This window comes from Tachysurus fulvidraco, chromosome 1 (genome assembly GCF_022655615.1).
Source record: "Tachysurus fulvidraco isolate hzauxx_2018 chromosome 1, HZAU_PFXX_2.0, whole genome shotgun sequence".
Lineage (NCBI taxonomy): Eukaryota > Metazoa > Chordata > Actinopteri > Siluriformes > Bagridae > Tachysurus > Tachysurus fulvidraco.
In genome coordinates, this window is record NC_062518.1 from 29,178,427 (window position 1) to 29,200,612 (window position 22,186).

General features: G+C 36.7%; 1 protein-coding gene across 10 annotated transcripts in view; it reads right to left on the reverse strand.

Moving 5' to 3' along the window:
- Window positions 1–2,621: 2,621 nt before the first annotated feature.
- ehbp1l1a (EH domain binding protein 1-like 1a) overlaps window positions 2,622–22,186 on the reverse strand; it is a 38,119-nt gene continuing 18,554 nt past the window's right edge. For 7 of the 10 annotated variants that reach the window (XM_047815622.1, XM_047815623.1, XM_047815619.1 and 4 more), the window contains 21 exons: window positions 21,042–21,101; window positions 20,812–20,962; window positions 18,604–18,942; window positions 16,148–18,430; window positions 15,979–16,047; window positions 12,352–15,008; window positions 12,229–12,271; window positions 11,751–11,939; window positions 10,839–11,333; window positions 9,036–10,466; window positions 8,585–8,813; window positions 8,336–8,490; window positions 8,191–8,239; window positions 6,945–7,490; window positions 6,361–6,412; window positions 6,084–6,121; window positions 5,850–5,961; window positions 5,255–5,354; window positions 5,045–5,118; window positions 4,401–4,515; window positions 2,622–4,229 (listed from right to left, as the gene is read on the reverse strand). In XM_047815622.1, coding sequence (XP_047671578.1) covers window positions 4,139–4,229; window positions 4,401–4,515; window positions 5,045–5,118; window positions 5,255–5,354; window positions 5,850–5,961; window positions 6,084–6,121; window positions 6,361–6,412; window positions 6,945–7,490; window positions 8,191–8,239; window positions 8,336–8,490; window positions 8,585–8,813; window positions 9,036–10,466; window positions 10,839–11,333; window positions 11,751–11,939; window positions 12,229–12,271; window positions 12,352–15,008; window positions 15,979–16,047; window positions 16,148–18,430; window positions 18,604–18,942; window positions 20,812–20,962; window positions 21,042–21,101 — 9,278 coding nt within the window. In that variant the 3' untranslated portion in view covers window positions 2,622–4,138. The remainder of the gene's footprint in view (window positions 4,230–4,400; window positions 4,516–5,044; window positions 5,119–5,254; window positions 5,355–5,849; window positions 5,962–6,083; window positions 6,122–6,360; window positions 6,413–6,944; window positions 7,491–8,190; window positions 8,240–8,335; window positions 8,491–8,584; window positions 8,814–9,035; window positions 10,467–10,838; window positions 11,334–11,750; window positions 11,940–12,228; window positions 12,272–12,351; window positions 15,009–15,978; window positions 16,048–16,147; window positions 18,431–18,603; window positions 18,943–20,811; window positions 20,963–21,041; window positions 21,102–22,186) is intronic. The other 3 variants (XM_047815620.1, XM_047815624.1, XM_047815629.1) reach the window with 3 other exon arrangements.

Below are 22,186 nucleotides of genomic sequence, written 5' to 3' on the forward strand. Positions count from 1 at the left end.
ATACACAAAAGACGATACACAGAAGACAATACACAAAAACAGCACCGACCAGTGTACAGTAAATACTGTATGTTCAAACAATATTGCCTGTGCAGAAATACTGGAATGAACACATTAGTATTATAGTAGCAGTTATATGAGGTATTGTAAAGTATTGTGCAAAACACACAATCAAATGAATTGTGTGTATTTGGTGTAGGTCTGTGCAGTCCATACAGTTGATGTACGTGTGTGTTGTGCTCAGTACAGTTCAGTTCAGTTATTAAAAAGTCTGATGGCTTGTGGAAAGAAACTGTTACACAGTCTGGTCGTGAGGACCCGAATGCTTCGGTAGCTTTTTCCAGACGGCAGGAGGGTGAAGAGTGTGTGTGAGAGGTGTGTGGGGTCATCCGCAATGCTGTTGGCTTTGCGGATGCAGCATGTGGTGCAAATGTCCATGATCGAGGGAAGAGAGACTTCAATGATCTTCATAGCTGTCCTCACTATCCGCTGCAGGGTCTTGCAATCCGAAATGGTGCAGTTCCCAAACCAGACAGTGATGCAGCTGCTCAGGATGCTCTCAATGGTTCCCTCTGTAGAAGGTAGTCAGGATGGGGGGAGGGAGATGGGCTTTCCTCAGCCTTTGTAAGAAGTAAAGACGCTGCTGGCCAGGTAAAGATCTCCGCTAGATGAACACCAAGAAATTTGGTGCTCTTGACGATATACAGTATATACAGATGAGAGTGGTCACTCTGTGCTCTACTGAAGTCAACAACCATCTCTTTAGTTTTTCAACGTTCAGAAACAGGTTGTTGTCTCTACACCAGGCAGTTTCAAATACTGTAATACTTTCATTATAAAATATTGCATCTTAATCAATATAAAGTATTTTCCTTACCAATATAATAATTCTAAACAAATAATATAAAATACTGCCCAGAAGATGAAGAAACACTTTATTTTAAAACAAAACAAAAAATCATAACTATAATAATTATTATAATAATAACAATAATAAAATAATAATCACATTGAAGAATGACTCGATGATTTTATCATAAGTTTACTGTTTCAAACTAGTTAATATTAAAGTAGTATGTTTTACTGCAATCTCGAAATCACTAGGATAAAAATGATTTGGATTCATTTGGAAACCTAGCAGTTGGTATAATATGAACTAATGTTGTTTGTTGTGTTGTTTGGGTGTAAATGAACTGGATGCTGATTTAGGATGTTTTGTTGTTGTTGTTGTTGTTTTTTTGCCTAGCTTGTAGGTAAAAATGTGGATATTCCTGAGCTGTTCATGACAAAGATGGGCTAAAAAATCAAACCCAGGTGTTTTTAATTATTCTTAGAATGTTTTAAAAACTGCTCACGTTTCTCTCACATCCACATGTTTAATTTAATACTTATGATCTGCCAGGAATAGCAGGTACACTGTTATAGACAAAAAGTGGCAAACCCAGACGAAATCCATAAACACAATTAAAGTGAATTCTCCCAAATTACAACCAGATCTCTATCAACCACAATCACAGTAAATGTGCAAATTCTACAGAAAAGAATTTCACTCGACCAACAACCAAACATCCTATCCATACATCTATACATCCTATCCATACATCTGATTTCTAATAATGTATGTATAATGTATATATGTATATATTATATATCGGCTACAAAGGTCATGTTGCGTAAGGAATCAGTTTAACATGATGTCTAAAACCTTGTGACTTAAGTGTTTTGCAAACACAATGGGGAGCAGCGCTGATACATCATGATCAACATAGATATTGTAATTACTATAAACACGGATGTGGATAATGACGATGATCAAAGTGATTATACAATAATATGCATATACATTATGATCCTATAGTTATAAAACTTACAATCTTATAATGTTTAAGTAATGTGTTTTGTCCCTGAAGTAGATTAGGTAATAAATGTAGAGCCAAGCTAAAACACATTCCTATCTGTCTATATAATGAATATAGCGGGTACAAGTACCTTCCCACATTTGTTGCAAAATAATTGCTGACATGGTTTTTTCAATTATTAGTCAATTTCTTTTCCACTTCTTGTTTTTTTCTGTTTAATAAGTCATAGGCATGGAATTAGCAGTTCCACTATTCTTGGAAAACAGCAGATTAAAGATAATTTGCAAATTGCAAAATACTTTCTGAAACTAGGATAAAAATAGTTGACAATTGTTCTCTAAAAATAACCTTACCAGACATGAAAATAAACTTAATCAACCCAATATCTTTGTTTAATCAAAGCCTGTGATTCCTTTTATGATTGGAATAATTGCTGTAGGAAAAGCATGATATGATCATGCAGTACTTCAGAACACATTTAACCCAACATGGACATTAAAACTCACAATTTCAATTTGAATATGATCTCATTATAAAATATTAATTAAATTAAAAAATGTAATTAAAAATTATAATTAGGTTAGGGACAATTATGGTCAATAACTGAAACATTTTTTTTGTAGGTGTGGGTTTGTTTGGGTCAGTTTCAGATGGTCTGATGGTCAATCTTCCAAGTCGGCTAATAAGCAAAAGTTCATGAAAGCTAATGAAACATTAGACAACATGTTTAAAGGCAATACAACGGCTAAGGATATCTGAAACTCATATGAATCGACTTTTATTTTCCAACAAACTCTTTAAAACAGTGCAGTTTTAAAAGTGCAGGATGTAAGACAAAAAGAATACTTATAATATTATATTCTTTATAGCAAACGGTGACACTGCAAGGCAGAGGCCAGAACGCTCAGCAGGTAACATTCAACACGTTAAAAGAATGCAACAAAAGAGAACACCCAGACACTCATAGATTAATACATACATAAATAGCTTTTGAGAAGGAGACTGTCAAAACTAATACTGTTTTTAAAAACTGCTCAGAAATACTCATTTATGCTGAAGTCAACACAAATATTCTGTTACACAGCAAACTGCAGTGGTGTGTGTGTTTCCATATATTTCTTTTTCTGGTACTGAATCTTTTCAGCTTGGGTAGAAGGAAGGCTAAAAAGTTCAGGGTTCTGTGCTTTTGCACTGTGATGCATGTTTGTATACTATATTTTAAATAAGTAACAGAAAATACCAGTCAAAATAATATTAACATAAAACTTAACTACAGTAAGTTGCATTAAAGATCTACTGGATAATAATTAATGGCAGTAGATAGAGCAGCAGTGTGTGTGTGTGTGTGTGTGTGTGTGTGTGTGTGTGTGTGTACTCTATATTACTATACGGTGGTTTGTTTACTATATTTTTATAAATGTTTTTTTTAAAGCAGGCTTTGCCATAGTTTAATAAGTTCTTGCTCTGTGTGGAAGACCAAATTGCACGGAAACAGGAAATACCAAAACACAGATATAAATTCACACATTTTGCAAAATGGTGGATTAACCAAAACTCTTTTCTTTTACTGCATGTCTTTAAAATGTTTAGTTCACACAGACATCTTAATACCTTTCTTTGTTAAGTCTTGTCTGTCACTGTATGTTGAATAACACGTATGTAGCACATAGGTCAGAATGTAGTTTTGAATAGATTTGAGAATCGTTTTCTTCATAAGTATAAAGTATTTAATAAAAATAGTTTTCTTTTTGAGTTTCAGTTTCAGTATTCAGTGTCTGATATCTACTGATAGCTATCATCTGCCATTTACCTGTACTAAAGGCAACACATTTTTAAATCATACATTCACTGCTATGGCACAGCAATATATTATATTCTGTATACATTAATGTTCAAATGCATCAACAGACTGTATAAATGACACAATGTATAGCAGTATCTGCTTATAAACCATTTATAAATGTATCCTGAACTTGACCCAATAGAAGTGTCTTAAATTTTACAAAAGAATCTCAAATGAACACTAAGTGACCTCCTAAATACCAGTTTCTCTTACTGAAGTGCAAAAGGACTACAAATCTCCACGTGCAACCTACAGAGTCAAAACAAAATCCTATTAAGGTTTTTGGTGATTCTTCCAGTTCTCCACCTTCTTCTTCTTCTTCTTTTTCTTCTTCTTCTTCTTCTTCTCCATTTTCTTCACTAGTTTTATATAAAGTGACTTTTGTTGTTTGCCAACAGTCTCATAATGTTAACATCACTTTGACCATCTTATTCCTTTACTGCAATACACATTTCTCTTTTTGACTTTCATACTTCCTTCGTCTCTGCTCCAGGCCTCTTTCCAACCTTTCATCTTCTTCCAAAGCCCTGCACCATCGGGAGAGGTAAAAGGAAATGAAGGCGATAATATGCATAACCAAAACAAGCAAACCATATAGATTCTACTGTGTATTTAAGACTCTGATCTCTTATTACAGAACTGTACAGCAGATGTCCATTAGAAATATAACACATGGATCTGTACTATATAAAGCTCACCCTCTCTCTTTGGCATCTATGTCATGGACAAGTTCATCCCTTTGGTTAACAAGAGACACCAACTCTTGCAGCAGCAAATGTTCTCTGGTTTTATGGGCCTGAGTCTTCTGCCACTCTAAAAAAGAATTGGGGAGAGGAAAATAAAAACATGCCTATAGGTGGCTCATGTCTGTAATTGTCTTTAGTTATGAATGTGTTTGTGCATGGTGCCCTGCACTGTACTGATCTACCACTCAGTGTGCATTCCTACTTCACAGCCAGTGTTCCTGGGACAAGCTCTGGGTCCAAAGAGACTGTGACCAGGAGGAAGTGCTTACTGAAGGTGAATAGATGAATGAAGAAGGTAGTGTTTTCGTGTCTTACATATTTTTCATTGTATTGATCTTCACCTTGCTCTCTATTTTTAAACCTGCCTGCACCTAGATGCTCTGTTTGTTGATTGTCTGACCTGTGATTCTATATCATTATGAGATTACTTACAATTCTTGATTTGTCTGGCTTTGTGCTTTACCTGCACTCACATCTGCCTCTGCAAGTTATTGTTATAAGACCTACTGTAAGGTCAAATGTACAGATCTGCCACCACATTTTTCTACCCAATTTTCAACATGCCCCATAACTTTTCAGTTATGTTTGTTGATTACCTTCTACTGCCATGAGATCTCTAAGCTCTCCCTTTAGCAGTTCAAACCTCCTCTCCAAATCATGCTCTTCTTGTCTGTAACAGGGTTGGAAAGCTTATTAGGATCGTATTTTCAGTACATGTAATGATATTCAGGCAGTCATTAGTGTAGATCCTACAGTACAAACAATGCCCTATAGGATGACATAAAATGCTTTGTGCAAAATCTCACAGTAATTGTAGTTGGTCTTGTCTCCTGATCAAGGCATTCTTCTTGTTAACTAGCATGAACCACTCCTGAATAAGTTTCTCTTCCTCCACACGATCACTACCTACAGGAAATAGTGTACAAATCAATTACCATAATAAGCAAGATTCCTTTTTTTTTTTGCAGTGTATACAGTACATAGTACATGACTAATGGTAATGATTGTTTCAATGGAAAACAGTATACACAAGTTGACTTTCTTTTGTGCAATCAGGCAAAACTTCTGTATATGATCAGTTTTGGAAATTTGATGCATTAAATTTGTGAGCAATTTGTAGCCAGTTCGTCTCTACAGATTCTAATACAGTTTTTGTGATTTGGCTGAATTTGTGTTGTCACACAATGCATATTGCCCCAAATCAGTTGAAATTCTGTGGAAATTGGAAAAAAAATATCACAAGCACCTCCATTTATCACATTGTTTGGTTGATTTCACATTTATTTCTTAGATTGCAAAAAAGAAATCTGATAGTACTAGGTCAAGTTATTACTCCTCTTTAAAAATATTAATATGATGCTGTATTACTGTATTATTCACAGTTATATACATATGGCTCACCAGACTCCATAATTCTTCTTAGTTTCCTCTCTACAATGTCGGCCCGGTGATCTATCTGCCTCTGCTCTGCCTCCACGGCCTGCATCTCACTTAGGACATACTGGCTGACATCCTAAACAAATACATATTTCCCTTTAAATACATAAAGCATAGTTGGCTTTTGTATTAGTATGTTTTTTTTTTATTAGGTCATAATAGCGTAAACAATGGCAGTAATGAAATGGAAAAACTGACCTGGCCAGCTCCAACTTTTCCCTGTTCTCCACACTCCACTACACACAGACAGACAGACAGACAGACAAACAGACAGACACACACACACACACAATTAAAATGTAAATTTATTTAAAATAAAATACAGCATTTATTTAAAAATAACCAATAGTTCCTTAAGTCATTTTTATGAACACTATCCTCAAAATCTCAGCAACTGACAAATATGTTCCAGTATTAAAAACAAAAAAAGCACTTATCTTGATTATAGGAACTAACTGACAAAGTAACTGCTTACATCCTCCTGAGGGTGCTTTGGCTGCTCCACTCTCAGTATGACTTGTTCCACTCTGGGTTAAAGCAACAAACAAGTTTCATGCAAGTATAGCAAGTGACTAGGGAACATCAGTGGTTTGATTTCACAACAAGATTCACTGCCTGAATTATACAGTATATGCTATTATTACATAATTTTATAAATCCAACATTTCTAAATAATATAATAATATATAATATAATTAAAATGGGCATAAGCTACAGGGAAAATATCAGCAGCAGTGTAGTGTGATGCATTGGAGTCACTGTTACCACCAGGAAAATTGTGATTATTTTCCAGTAACAGCATAAGCTGAAGTCTTTTATTCATCTATTACCACAGCCTTCTTCCTTTTAATGTATTAATTAATGAGGTTTTAAACATTTATAGTCACATAAGTGCACAAGTTTATATAGTTCTTATCACTTGTGTTAACAGATATTAAAAAAGAAATGACACATAATAATATAATATAATATAAAAGTAGTGGAAATTGAACATATTCAAAATGTGATTTATATTAAATATTCCCAATGCTACTCTTATCTAAAGCCTTTCTAAATTACCTCCGCTTCAGTTGTTTTCTCTGACAGCTCATTCTCTTCAAAAGACTCCCCTCTTATCTGTGATCGCCGCTTCTTTACCAAATCTGCATCCTTCAAATGTGAAAAGCCCTTGGTGGATGAAGAGTGAGTTCTTGGAGGAGCGATCGGAGCGTGGGCTCCCCCTGAGCCTCCTGATTGACTTGCCCCTGGAGTCCGTTTGGGTCGAGGTGGTGGTACGACATTAACACTTGTATTTAGATTCTCCTTAGTCTCTTTGTCAGGGACATTCCCAGCTGTCTCCTGAGGAAGCTGGCTGGTCTGGAATTTCTCGGCATAATAGCGTGCAGCAGCTTCAGGGTCTGTGTTCTGTATTTTCTCTCCCACAGCATAGCTTGACTCATTGCTGTTCTGTTCAATTTGTACCACACTGAGTTGCTGGCCAGTAAAGTGTGCTCGAATCTGACTCAGGTAAGTCATAACAATGAGTCGGTCAGGCACGGCCAGTAGTACCATGTCAGAGGGCTCGATCAATCTGGAGATGCCCAGTTCAGCGAAGCCATCAAAAGCCTGTGTGATATCGGTGTAGCAGTGATTATTAAATAGAACAAAATGCAGTTAGTACTTCACTCTAAATCTTTTATATGCTTTTTATATTCTAAAAGACACTCAAATACATTTATTTTGACAAGAGGCACCACGTATCTTCTGAATATGCAAATATTTTAAATATGGATACTACTCAGTTATATTACTCCTTAGATTCTTCTTGACTTAAACATTTTAGTCAAATTGTCAACTTTTAGCTTAAAGCAATACGGATGAATTTGATTTTGTTCAAATATCAACCAATTAAAGATATATATCAATTCAAACATTAGATATATATATTTTAATGCTTTCAAACAAATTTACTAACTATCGACACCATGCATGTGTCACTGTTATAAAAGCTTCAGCTTATTTACAGCTGATTAAAAATTTCATCAGTGAGACTTCAGCAGCAATGCATGAGTATGTATATTAATTGGAGGATACCTTAATCACACTAAACTTGCATAAAAGTATTTAGCTCAATTATGCTACAATAAAGTGCAGTAATATTCAATGTACTTTCAAAATACTTTGAAAACCTTGAAGATGCTTGAAGGCATTGTGTTCATGTAAGGATTACTGATGTCAGCAGTAAAGTTGATTAAGTGTCACCAAAAATTGTAATAAAATCAAAATACTGAAATGTACAGAGAGAAAAAATACATAAATAAATAACCTTTTTGTTGTTCAGCTTAATGTCATAAGGATCCAACATTTCAAAATTCCTAGATAGATGAAAAGAACATTATTACACTCATAAACTAAACAATCACACATTCATTTTACACATATAATTTCTCAAATAAATATAAAATGCATACATTTTATCAGGATGGAAACTATGGAGGATGGCACAGAAAGCAAGACCATTTCTCCAGGAGGTGCTGAAGTTTGTGATCTTCAATCCTTTGTGACCTTTTGTTACCTCTTGGCACCACTCTAGAAGGGACTGACTGGAATCTACAAGGCTTGTTGTCTGAAATTATGTAATAAGAATGTAAATGCATGCTAATATATATGAAACTGTAGATTTATTCAAAATCATCCTGAAGGAATACAATTTTAAATACCTCCGCCTCATTGGCTGCAGCAGAGTTTGCTGGAGAACTACCATGCTGGACCATAGCTTCTGCTGTTGTTTTCCTTTTGGTGAGAACTGTTTTTTTAATGCTAGATTCTTTTCCTGGAAAGGTTATTTCATCACTAGGAACTGAGGTATCATCCTGGAATGATGCGCTTATATTTTTCTTCACACGAGGCCCTGGGAGAGGCAGGCTTGAAGAATCCTCTTTGGCTTGTCTAGGAAACAGCAATGAAAACAAACAAACTCTATTAAAACTTTGCTGCAACATTTATTTTAACACAGTTACTACACAATGCTCAGTTCACATACGTTTTCAACCATGAAAAGAAAATCCAGAAACACTTACAGAAGAGAGACATGGAAGTGCATATTTTATTTTATTTTTTAGATAATTGACTCACAAACCTGTTTGCAAAATTCTGTCCTTCAAAACTTACCTCTTTAAATCTAATGCTGCCGCAGTTTCATCTAAAGACACAGTAGCCAGTTGAACCTTATCTTCTCCTTTTCCCTGCCCATCATCTTTCACAGTTGTTTCTACATCCTGATTTGTCTCACTGGATCTGTTTTCTTGTCTTTGTATTTTACCCACAGTGTCTGGAACCTTGCTTGTGTCAGTCTCACACATTGTTTTAGCAGATTCACAAACTTTCTCCCTGACAGTGTCTTCACCCAGCTGTCTGCTGCCTTCATGATTAGTGTAAGAAATTTCTGGACAGACTGTACATTTTTCCACACTAATTGATAGACTACATAGTGATTTGTTACTCTCTAGTTCAAGTGCTTTGACAGTCTTTTCCGAGAAATGTAATGAAGGAACAGGTGGTGTGCTTTCAGATTGCTCCACCAATCCTTCGGAAGGATTTTCATCTGGGAACGTAGCACTGAGGCGTTTCTTCGAACGAGGTGCTGGAACTGGTGGAGGTGCTTCTTTTTGTCCTTGATCAAGGACAAATGGAGTTGAAGATGTCACAGGTGGAGTATCATCATTAAAAGAAGCACTCAAACGCTTCCTCATACGAGGCACCGGGAGTAGAGGCTCTGTGAGCTTGACTTGATCTGCTGATTTCACCTTGATTTCAATTGGCTCTATTTTTACACTGCCAGGCTGGGTATCAGTAGTTGATTCTATATTAGTTTCGGAATCAGTCATATCTTTGGAGGACATCTTTCTCTGCATTTCAGTTTTATTTCCAACATCCCAAGTTTTAGAAATGCCAGACACATTTGATACCTCACTATTGTCTGATGGGCAAATACAACCAGTGCTTATTTGAGTCGTACCACTTTCCACTCTGTAATCATCTGGTAAAGAAGCACTAAGGCGCTTCTTTACCCGAGGCATCGGGACAGGTTGAACAGTGGGACTCTGCAGCATGGTTTCAGTAGAAGAATCATCTGCAGATGTCAGGGGAATGTCTAAAGATATGGGCTTGCCAGCAACTTTGTCCTCCTTCTTATTCTCAGTGATCGATCCAGACATTGCCACGTGCAAGCTCTCTGATACATCTGATAGACATTCATCCTGGTTTACAACAGCTACATGTTCCTTAGTGTGTGAGGATTCCTCTGTCACAATACTGTTTACCTTGCTGACACAAGGTAAAGAAACTGATACATTTGGGCAAGAAGAAATTGTTTTCTGGTCTTTCATGACTGCGGTCAAAGAACATTCTTGAAGTCTGGAGTTCAGGCTAGACTTCAGTGATGGTGGTTGACTGGATGTTAAAACAGAGGCATCTTCATTTCCAACTGCTGATTGTTTTTGTTGGGATGTTACAGAAAATGTCATCATGTCTTCTCTCTGAGGCTTGCTGCTTGTAGGCTGAAGAAATGCAGAGATTTCTTGAGCCCTATGATTCTGTGGCCTTAAGGATGAGAATACAAATCATTGCTTTTTTTTACAAAAATAAGTCCCTTCCAATTACTTCCGAGAACATTCCCATTAACAGCAGCAAAACTATTATCTAAGCTAGAAACAAGCAGCTCGTACATCTATCAAACAAAGACTACTACAAAGCAGGTTCAAAACGACACCTTGTACAAGAATCCAGCATTTCATCAATGCACGTGCACATGACAAATCAACTAATTCATCCATTAGGACTTCAAGACACAAACACACAAGGCTGCTTCAGGAAAAGCTTTGCAGAACAAAAAATTCAGTGGCACAAAACAAAACAAAAAGGAAAACTGGATACATGCTGTTGAAGTCATGCTGACACTCAGAAAACACTCACCCCTTCTCGCTCAAGAATGGCTTATCTAAAAGCTCTTCTTCAGTATTCTCATCAAAATCAAAAATTTTCTTTTTGGATGTTTCACTGCTTTGAGGTAAAGTGAGTGGGACATTTTCTTCCTCTTCTTTGGTAATCTCATGTAGGTCTGCTTCTGTTAGTGGAGGCCACTTCTTCATCTGGTTATGTTCTCTGTTACCAGTAAGCCAGCTTTCAACATCTTTAGAGCACAAGGACGTCTCAGACCGACTGTCAGCCAAGTGCCACGTGTGTGGTTCAGCACTTACTGGGATATTAAACACCTGAGGTTCAGTTGATGAAACATGTAACGCCTTCTGTTGGATCGGCTCCTCAGCAGGTTCACACCGAGACAGTCCGGGTTTTACGCTAATGCTGTTTTCCGGATCCACTGAACAACGGAGGTCATCAGTGGTCAACTGGCTATCTGCATCCTCTCCAGAACCAGATGACTGCAACATTGCGGCTACTGTCTCAAAACTGAGTAAAATGTATCATTTGAGTGGGGTATAAAATGCCAATATCATTCAAATTAAGCTAAAATCTTTTTCAGTCAGGATAATATTAAGACATGCGTGCAACATAAACAAACAAACAAACAAACAAACAAACAAACAAACAAACAAATAAATAATATCTGCAAAAGGAATTTTAATAAGGTAAACAATGATCTAGTATGCACTGATCTAGAAAGGCAACATTTTGACCCAACATGCAGAAAAATCATATTAGAAGGTCACAGAAACACAGACCTGTGTTTTAATAGTGCTGAAATCAGACACTTATGATTGCCATGTATATGTTTTCTTAGAAAACTGACCTACTAATATGTGAACATATTTAACCAAAACACGTTTTCAAGTCATCTTCCATGTTGCATATTAGTCTCTTGCTTACCCCTTGTGAAAAACACCAACTATGGTTTCAACAAGCCCTGAAGCTTCTTTTTCTGTAAAAGAATCCTCTGCCTCCAGTACCTCCCATCCAGATGTTATATCAATCTCTGAGTAGTCTGTAGTGTTGTCCACAGTGTGTTCTTCCAAGGTTTGATTTTCATGTAGTGGACTTCTGCTGATAATTGGATGTCTTAAGAAGATAGAGTCGAGTCCAGGCTTGAGTCCAGTACTGTGTACAGTATACTACACAGTATATACTACACACTCATGCAACTCAAAATTCAAAATTCTCTTTTGCAGATACAAAATGTTCTTCAAATAGGTTTTTAATTATTTTATTATCAATACGTTGAGGGACACATATTTACAAGAACAATAAATACAAATGGCACAAATAAAACATGCAAATAATTTTTGAAAAGGAAGACATTACCAAAAAAAAAACCACCATACCATGCCACAGGCACAAATGAACTCACCCTTCATGAATTTCTTTTGTCTTTTTTATTTCTGTGGATGTATCTTAAAAAAAAATTGAATTAATGTTCACTCTGCTGTCAAGAGACATATTAAGTAAAACACACTTTGACAGTATGTCTTACCAGATAATTTGACATCCATATTTAGATCCAATTTGTCTATCTTATGAGGTGTAACATTCAGCACCATTTCACAGGGCTCTGTTTGGGTCTGGGATAGAGTGTGGTTTGCTACAGACATGCTGGTTTGTGTGGAAGGTATTGTAGGCATTGATGGGAATCCAGGAGTTCTTGCTTTGCTTGGGCAACAATAGGCCAAAGAGAACATAACTGTTTTTTCCTCAACTGTACGAAGATCATCAAAAACCAAAAGTGTATTTGTCTTCATAGGTTTTTCTGCAAAAAGTGGCAGAGCAGGTAACACCCTGTCTAACTGAGCAAGATCTTGAGTTATGTTGTCCCTAGATGGCATTCCGTTTATACCAGATGCATATGAACAAGATGGTAAGAGAGCAGTCATTGAATACATAAACTTTCTTACAGATGGAAATCCAAGGATTCTAGCTTTATCAGGGCATGATGGTGCAAGCTGTTCAATTTTTACATATTGGTCAAAATGTTGGGTTGTACTTGCAATTAAAACCGATTTCTGTGTTACAGGTTTAACCCATGTTGGCATCTCTAGAACCTTCCATGATGGCTCTACTGAGATAACTGAATTTACTGAAGGAAAGCCTGGAACACGAGCAAACCCTGGGCAAGAATTCAGTAAATTTCTCATGTCCGACTCTTTACGTAAATAGAATTTATTAACTTTGATGTAAGGTATAGAAGGAAAACCAGGGGCTTGAGCTTCTCTTGGGCAGGTTGGTACCAAAGCAATAATTTTCTTCCTATTGTCATGGTCTAATTGGTCACAAGGAGATACAAAGTAGCACTGGTCATGAATATCTGATCTTGTATTTAATGATTTCTCCCACAAAGATTTTTTCTCAAAAAACCATATATTTGTGTAGGTTCTCTCTCTTGATTGGAGCCCGACAATCATTGACGTTTTTGAAGTACATGGCTGAAGATTCACCATATTGAAAGAAACTTTGGGTTTTAGTGCAAAGGGGAATCCTGCTATTAATGTCTGTGTTGGACAAGTTGGTGATAAGGCAAACATGTTTTTCAGTGAGTCTCTGGTCTCGTCTGTTTTGTTCTTAATAAAAAATAACTTCTGTTTTGGTGCACTGCGACACAGCTGAATTGTATTTAGGCTATCAACTAACCAATCTAAATGCATTGTTCCCTCTTTAGAAGGGAATCCAACAGTGTTAGACCTTTTTGGACAAGCAGGAAGAATATTTTTCATTTTTGGTTCTGGAACGGATGGAAAACCTGGAATGCAGGTTTTGTAAGGACACACTGGTACCAAAGCAGCATTTCTTTCAATAAATTGTTTGTTCTCTTTTGCTTTCTTTGTAATAATTGTAGGCTTCTTAGTTTGCTTATCCATCAGAATTATTGGATTGGTTGGCCAATTTGATGATCTAGGAGTCTGTATGCTCTGACATCCAGCTATGTGGGACAGCTTTGGGCAAGACAGACGAAAGTTTTGCATTTTTGGCTCCTGAAATTTACGTTTCTGTGCAGAAGGAAAACCTGGAATGCGTGCTGCAAGAGGGCAGGTGGATAATAAAGTCATATCTTTATTTATATACTCTGCATCCTTAGAATTGTCTGTAAAGTGAACTGTTTTTCCATTGAATTGCTTGCTTAAAATTAGTGTCTGATCACTGATCCATTCCACGTTGATAGATTCTTGTTTAGATGGATATCCAGGAATTCTAGAGATCATTGGACACGTTGGATGAAGCTTTGACACACTTGGAACAACTTTGGCTTGAGGTTCTGATGTAGTGGCAAATCCATCTACTTGAGTTGCTGGTGTATTTCTCATAATATGCCCAGCCACTACAGATGCAGTAAATACTATTGAGCACTTTTCCATGGTTTCACACTTCCATCCTTCTTTGGAGTAAGGTGCAGATGGAAAACCAGGAATGATTGTTCGTTCAGGGCAAGTTGGAACAATTGCCACTATCATACTGGAAATCTCAGTATACTGAACTGGTGTGTTTATGATGAAGGCATTTTTTTCCTTTAATTGTTTGTCCCATAAACACCCTTTCCTGTTTAGCCACTCCACATCTGGCTTATCCTCTTGAATTACGGAGCTTGAGGGTATACCAGCTACTCTGGATGTCTTGCTGCAAGGTGTACTTTTGGAGGATATTTCTACTATTTTTCCACTAATGGCAGAAGGAAAACCTATAATACTTGTTTCACGGGGGCATGAATAGGCCAGTGATACAATATTTCCAATCATTTTTGTATCAAACTGAGATATTTCCATGCACTGAATGGGTTCTACTGTTTTTGGTCCCTTTTTCCACAATGTCTTTGCATCTCTAGGCCAGTCCACTCCCTCTGTATCATAAGTAATTGTCATAGCTGTAGATGGAAACCCTGGAACTCTACAAATTCTTGGACATGATGGAAAGAGATCTGCCATGTTGGGTAGCCACTGGACATGCAGTGGCCTGGACTGAGCACTGCAAAGCGAAGGCTCCAAATTACACATGTCTTCCACTGTCTCTTTTTCATCCTCATATCTGGATCTGAGTTGTTGTGGTCTTTGTGTCAGGTTCTCAAATGTATACCCATCATAAGCAGAGTGTTCCCCGTGTGTGTATTCATCTGTAGTTTGGCAATCAGCATCTGTGCGTTCAATTCTGAAGGAAGTAAAACACTGTCATAAAGGTATGCAAGTACAGATGGTATTCAAATGACTTATTTTTGTATGTACAACCTGAAATTAATCATACAGCAAACTCCTGTAAACAGCAGAGCCCAGAAATACCGCAAAAATACAGACAGCATTAATAATTCAAACTCTCACAATTTCCTCTGCACTATATCGGGGTCTGAGAGAACATTCGGATATGCAGTGGTAAGTCAGTTTGAATCTAATCCTGGTTTGTTTTCCTCTTTGCTGTGATTCATATAGGCAGGTTAGAACTCAAGAATCACACTTGGATGCAACTCAAGCACAGTTCAATTGCAGTTAGAAAGTGATGCAACCTTGTATCAACTTCAGGACATGAACCAAACATGCAGTGTATTTTGGGATATGGGGAGCATTTATCTGTAGATGTAAGCTACTAAACTTAGCCACAATGCACAAAATTAAGCAGAGTTATGACAGAGTTGTTGTGCTACAGAAATAAGATGTTTTCTGGATATCTGGACTATTGAACACAAGATAGATAAAATATTTTAATCTAGGTAACTTACTGAGTGCCGGGTCTGTGTTCTCTGTGCTGGGGTGACTTTTATGATTTCTGTTCATACTTTGTGAAGCTCATTTTATCATTTAATGAGTATTACGAATACATTTTCAGCCCTGCACAACCCTCAGCAAGCATTTTTAGATTTGTTCAATTGCACTTGATGTAAATTCAAACCAAACCAAACAGCAGGCAAAGCAAAAGGTCCACCCTGATTGAGACTCAGACAGACTTGTTGTGAAAGTGCAGCATGAAGATACATTTGCCATGTCATTTGATTCGAGAGGCTTTGCATCTCGTATGATACAGAGCAAATGCTTTTCATCTTTGAGTAGTGAAATAGAGTGGTAAATGAAGCTGTTATCAAAAACTATCCTGTATAGCATTAGTCCAAGATACTACGACTGTAACTCACCTTTCTGTAGCAGTGAGTAATAATGGCATGTCTGGAGGTAGGGAATGCCACATTCTGCAGTCTATTTTGCTAAATACAGGGTATATGAAAAATTATTCTGTGCATTGTCCACTGACTATAAGGCGAGAAATTAAATTTTCTGCATTGCAGGACTATGTCCCAAACTTACCCACTCTCCAGAATTCCCTTTTCGCCTTCCCCACTTTTTGTCCAGACTCCTATATCTTCTTTGGTCTCTTCCAAGGAACTAGCATTCAATTTAGTTTCATTGATATGAGTCAGTTCATTTGCATCTGAACTATTTGATATATGCTGCATTGCGACATAACACTCCTTTGAAGTTTTGTTTTCTTCTGTTAGAACTGTAATAGGCTGATGTGTCATAGAAAAGCTTGATGTGAGAGATGACTCTAAACTCACTGGGGTATAGGTATCTATAGCACTGGGCGATGTTAAATGCCTTTCTGATTTTGGTAGTGGTACAGATGGGAAGCACCATGAGCTCTCATAATTTGGTGTTGTTATGGATGGAAAGCCAGGAGAACATGCTTGTTTGGGGCATGATGGCACAAAGGCCACCATAGTCTTAACAAAATCAATGTTTTCCTTAAATGTGTCTAAAACCTGATTCAAAATAATGTTTGACATTCTCTTCTTTGGCATTTGAATGAATCGTTCACTGTTTAATCTCCACTGCTGAATATCTTGATCTGTCCTCATAATTGTTAAAGATGGGAAACCAACAATCTTTGAATTATTTGGGAAGGACGACATCATATTTATGATTTTTTGGTGTTTCTGGGAACTTCGCTTTGTGGTAGATGGGAATCCAGGGACCCTTGATTGTGTTGAGCAGGTAGATCTTATAAGACTCATTGATTTGGTTGTTTCTGCATTATACATAAACATAACAAGAATGTGTGGTTCAATTTTTCTCAGTTCTCTTCTCCACAATACTACACTGTCTGTATGCTTATTTTTATCGTCTGGCTCGATGACTAGCAATGTTGAAGGCATGCCAAAAATCTTTGAAGTTGTGGGACAAGTTGGACATAGATTGACTGCATTAGGGGCTTTGTCAATATGGATTGGTGCAGATGGGAAACCAGGAGCAGCAGTTGTTGGACATGTTAATGTCAGTGACAACATATTTCTCACTTGTTTAATATCATCATATGGCTTGCCCAAATCATGAATAACACTTACTTTATCCTTCGTACTTTGCATCACAAACAGTGGTGTGTTGTCAGATTGGTACAGTAAGAGATCTTGCTCAATACTGAGAAACGCTGAAGGGAACCCTGCTATACTGGACATTTTTGGACAGGATGGTAACATATTTATGATACTTTGATGCTCTTGTGGTATGGACCTTGGGATAGATGGAAATCCAGGAACCTTAGGTGCTGTGGAGCAACATGGTCTTATAAGAATCATTACTTTATTCATATCTGAGCTCTTTTTAAATGAGTGCAGGATCTGCACCCTACTTTTCTTTTTTTTCCTTTCCCATAACATCATGTTATTTTTGAGCCAGCTTTGTGGGTCTGCGATTGTTAATGATAGTCTTGAAGGTAGGCCAGAAATTCTTGAGGCTTTCGAACAAGTTGGGAGGAAATTAACGCTGCTTGGTATGTTCACAGTATCAAGGGCTACAGATGGAAATCCAGGAACGCTGACAGATTTTGGGCAAGATGGCTTCAGTAAAATCATTTTTTTCAGTATTCTAAAGTCATTATACTGTATTCCCATATGGTGAATAAGCATAGCTGGTTCCTTCTTACATGATATTACACTTATTGTATCTTCAAGTGACAGCCATTTGATAGCATTTTCTTGCAAGTATAAGGATGGCAAGCCAGGTATAAATGCAGCTCTTGGGCAGGATGGATGAATACTGACCATGCATGGTTCTCTGTATATCTTAGAATTATCAACCGTTGACCTCTGAAGTAAGGAGATGTCCGGAATAGTACTTTTGCTCAGCTGAGACTTGCGTGCATCTTCAAAGTATTGTCTGTCTTGATATTCTGTATCCTTAGGTGCCACGGTATTTATTCTTTTCTCTTGACTGTCCTCCAGTAACAAACTTTCATCTTTAGGCCACGGTATATCCTCTTCCATTTTAATATCCTCCCCAGATGGGAATAAAAAAATGTGTGAGGCTTTTGCAGCAGACAGAAAAAAGTCACTCTTATTTGACTCATTATTTTCTGCTTTTATTTTTCCCTTATGGACCTGTGCAAATTGTGGACTGTGTGCATTATCAGAACTTTCTGATACATGTGCAATATTTTTCACAGATTCGTTGTATTGATTTGATTTCTGGTAGCCAGTGGGGAGATTATTGACCTCCTCTCTTATCCTAGTTGATCCATTGTCACATGTTGATGACCAAGGGGAAACAGGTGTTGTTGGACAAAAGGGAAGGAAAACTGCAATACCTTTTGCTCTGAGGGACAAGGAGATCAGAATTCAGGTCAAAGAGGGCAGATGGAATGAAGCAAAATGAGCAACTATGCATGACTACACAGAATACATGCTACAAAAAAAAATCTGAGCTAAGTTGATGTAAATGCAAATACAAAAGCTAAGTGTAGCCATGCTGTGTCATGCTAGACTTACCCCTGATCAATTTTAGTCTTTTCTGGGCTAAATGTCAACTCTGGGGTAAGGTTTATTTCTTCTTCATTTTGATCTGTTGGGATATTGTGCAAATTTGTAGGCTCATTTGTAAGCTTTAAGCCCTCTTCTTTATCCAGACAAATTGCCTGCACCGCTATTGACTCTTGTGATACTTCAGCCAAGGGGGGCATGTACTCTTTGTCTATGACAGGTGATGGAATAGTTTGTAAAGCTGTATTGGAAGGTGTCTTCTCAGCCACACCCATGTCATATGAATGGGCCTGTGGGACACTGGGGGATTTGGGGGTAGACTGCATTTGAGAGACCGTACTCTCAGGTCTGGGAAGGAGAAAAACTAAAGTGAAATTTCTCCATGCATGACATGACCAATTCTGTTTACAAACTGATAAATGTTTCATGCACCACTTTGATGAATAGGAAAATAACACTGAATAATGATCGGACAACAAAGCTTTCCAAGCTTGTCAATAAAATTAAATTAAATGAAAACATCAAAGAGCAACATTTGCATTCACAAAAATTAATGCACACTGTTCAAGGAGGATTACTGGAGTGATGACATCACAAAATAAAGTGACGGTACAGATGAATATAAAAACACATGACAAATGATAAAATATACCTGTGTATGACATTGTGATATTAAACCAGTTTCTCAAAGGAAAGATCAAATTAACAGGTAGAATGTGTTTAGTATAATGCTTGCTCTACCGTTTCAAATTTTTAACTCTTATCATAAGTAAAACTTGTTTAAAATAAAACAACGCAAATATATTTACCTTGTAATTACTGAATGTATTATTTCTATTGGCAAACTAACACATCTAAGGAGGTCACAAAGCCTTAGCAGCCTTATATTAAACTATATACCAGCCCAGCTCCTGGAGATCTACCATCCTGAAGATGTTACTTCCAGTCCTGATTGAACACATTTAATCCAGATCATCAATAGCCATTAATGAATTAGATAATATATGCAAGATTTGGGATGGAACTAAATTCATCAGGCAGTTACATTTCTAGGAGATGAGTTGGTACTCATTGATGTCATTTTATCTTTGCTCATTGATGTCATTTTACCTTTGCTTAAACATACTAAAGCTGTCAGAAAACAGGTGTGCCTTCAGTGTTAAAAACCCCAGACCCAAAGGCAGGAATAGCAAAAACATTATTTATTACATAAAAACACAAACAAATGGATGGAACACACTGGGGAAAAGAAAAGAAACCGAAACTCAAAAACAAGAAAGCGACACAAAACAGCGAAGACGAAGACAACACAATGTAGAACTCCCCTAATGTACAAACAGGTAAAAAGTCAGAGCGTGATAATGACGATAACTGGTTATGAACAAAACTGATTTACTGTTTTATATTGCCTTATTTGTTGTTATCCTTAACAAACATAACTTTTCTTTGCTACACAGTTCAGGAAGGTATAAAAATGGTGCTAGAATTAATCTAAATTTTCAGAGTATTACTATATACCATTGCTATATTATGCTATGTTTCACTTAGTAAAGTCAATTTCAAATTGTTTTTATTACTAAATAAACTGATTTCTGAATTAAAGCACATACTAACAGTAAAGCTTTGGCAGGACTCCAAAAAATAATTCATAAAAAAAAGGCCAAGCTGTAGAAAAAGCCCCAACAGCTTTAGACAAATCACTATGTTAGATTAGATTAGATTAGATTCAACTTTATTGTCATTGTGCAATGTTTATGTTCTGTTCTATGTTTATGTTCTGTGAAGCTGCTTTGATACGAAGCCCATTGTAAAAAGTGCTATACAAATGAACTTGAATTGAATTGAATTGAACAATAAAGATCAACCAACAGCAGAGATATATAATGAAAAGAGTTTTAAAAGAGTTTTATAAAAAGTAACTTTCTGAAAATTGATGGATGATAGATGACAGTGACAAGACTACAGGAGTAAAACCATTTCAAATAATCAAATAATGAAAATCAAATAATAATAAAAAAAAAAACATATATGTACCAAGCTGTTAGAAGATTCCCTTGTGTGTTTTCAAGTCTGTATCCCAAAATGTACTTTTTAATGCAAAAGCTAGCTCTAATGAAACTTTTGCACTCTTGTTTGTTTGTTTGCTCAATTTTTTTTTTTAATTTGTAAGCTTTTCCTTGTTTCACTCAAAATACTGTTATAATATCAGACACTCACCTTGGTGCTGGCATCACCATCTGCTGTTGAAACGCTGGTTCTCTGTCTGACCTATGATTGGCTATGATCATATGTTCAGCTTTGCTTTTGGATGATCCAAAGTCTTCGGATTGTTGAGCATTTGATGTTTTGGTATCTGCATTTTCCTCACCTTAACATAACGTGGAAAGGTTTTGTAGTACAAGTAGATTAGAAGTGGGAACTGAAGTGACATTCAAAACAGCTCTTACCAGGATAGACTGCATTGGGATAATCCTCCTCTTGCAATATGCTCAGCTGTCTGTGCAAATCTAGAAAAAAAAAATATTAACGAATGCTATACTTGCAAAATCAGTTGGCAAGCATGGCTTTGCAGAGTTATACATACATACATGTTTATTCTAAAATAAATTCCCAGCGTGCCTGAGCTTCCAAAAATGTAAAGCTTGATGAATGCCATGCCACTATTTGAAGTGTGTTGTGGAGATTTTTTCCACGTCTTGAACAGAGTTGATGCTATTGACACAGCAATGTCTATGAATTAGCCCTACAGCTTAGCAAAGACTTCTTTCTGTGGCACAGCATACTTACATTCACACAGCATGGAACAGAACTAACACTGACTGCGTGTCTAAAATTATTCACCCCTTTACATTTCACATTTTCAAGTCATGTGTCCACATTTACAAAGAAACAAAATAATAATAATTAAAAAAAGGGATGAATACTTTCACCAGACAAACAGATAATAAGTTTTGTTAAAGTTTGTAATTAAACAAACCATAATTTATCATAAATGTTGGTCAATTTAGTTAATAGATATTTGTGGCAGCCTGGGAATACTATTCATGTACTAAAATTTTCAAATATTTTGAGCTATCTAGACTCATCACCTGAGGTCAGGCATTTGACAAACCAAAGCCTCATTGTCGCTCTTGAATCAACTTTCTTTTCTGTTACATAAATATCCTATTTTTTTTGTTTGTTTGTTTTGCATATAGGCATATCCATCTCGGATATCTGGGACATTTCCCTGCTAGGCCACCTGAGGTCAACTCCATGCAATTGGGTTTTATTTCTCACTTCCCTGTTCAGTTTGTTGACTGGTTTTGTGTTTAATAATTAGTCCCTTACATAATTAGCTACCTAATTTAATCCCTTTTGTCACACAAAGCTTTTACCTAGCCTCTGTTGGATACCTGTCTTTTTTGTCATTCTAAGTAATATTTCAGTTGTGTGTATCCCTTTCTAGATCCAGTATTTGATTGTGTTTTTGCTCCTGGAGATTATTTTGATTAATTTGGTATGGTTTTGTTTTATGTTTCTGCATTTATGGGATATGTGAAATAGAACCAACACAAAAAAGAGCAAAAAAGAGGATTTCTTCGGGAAAGTG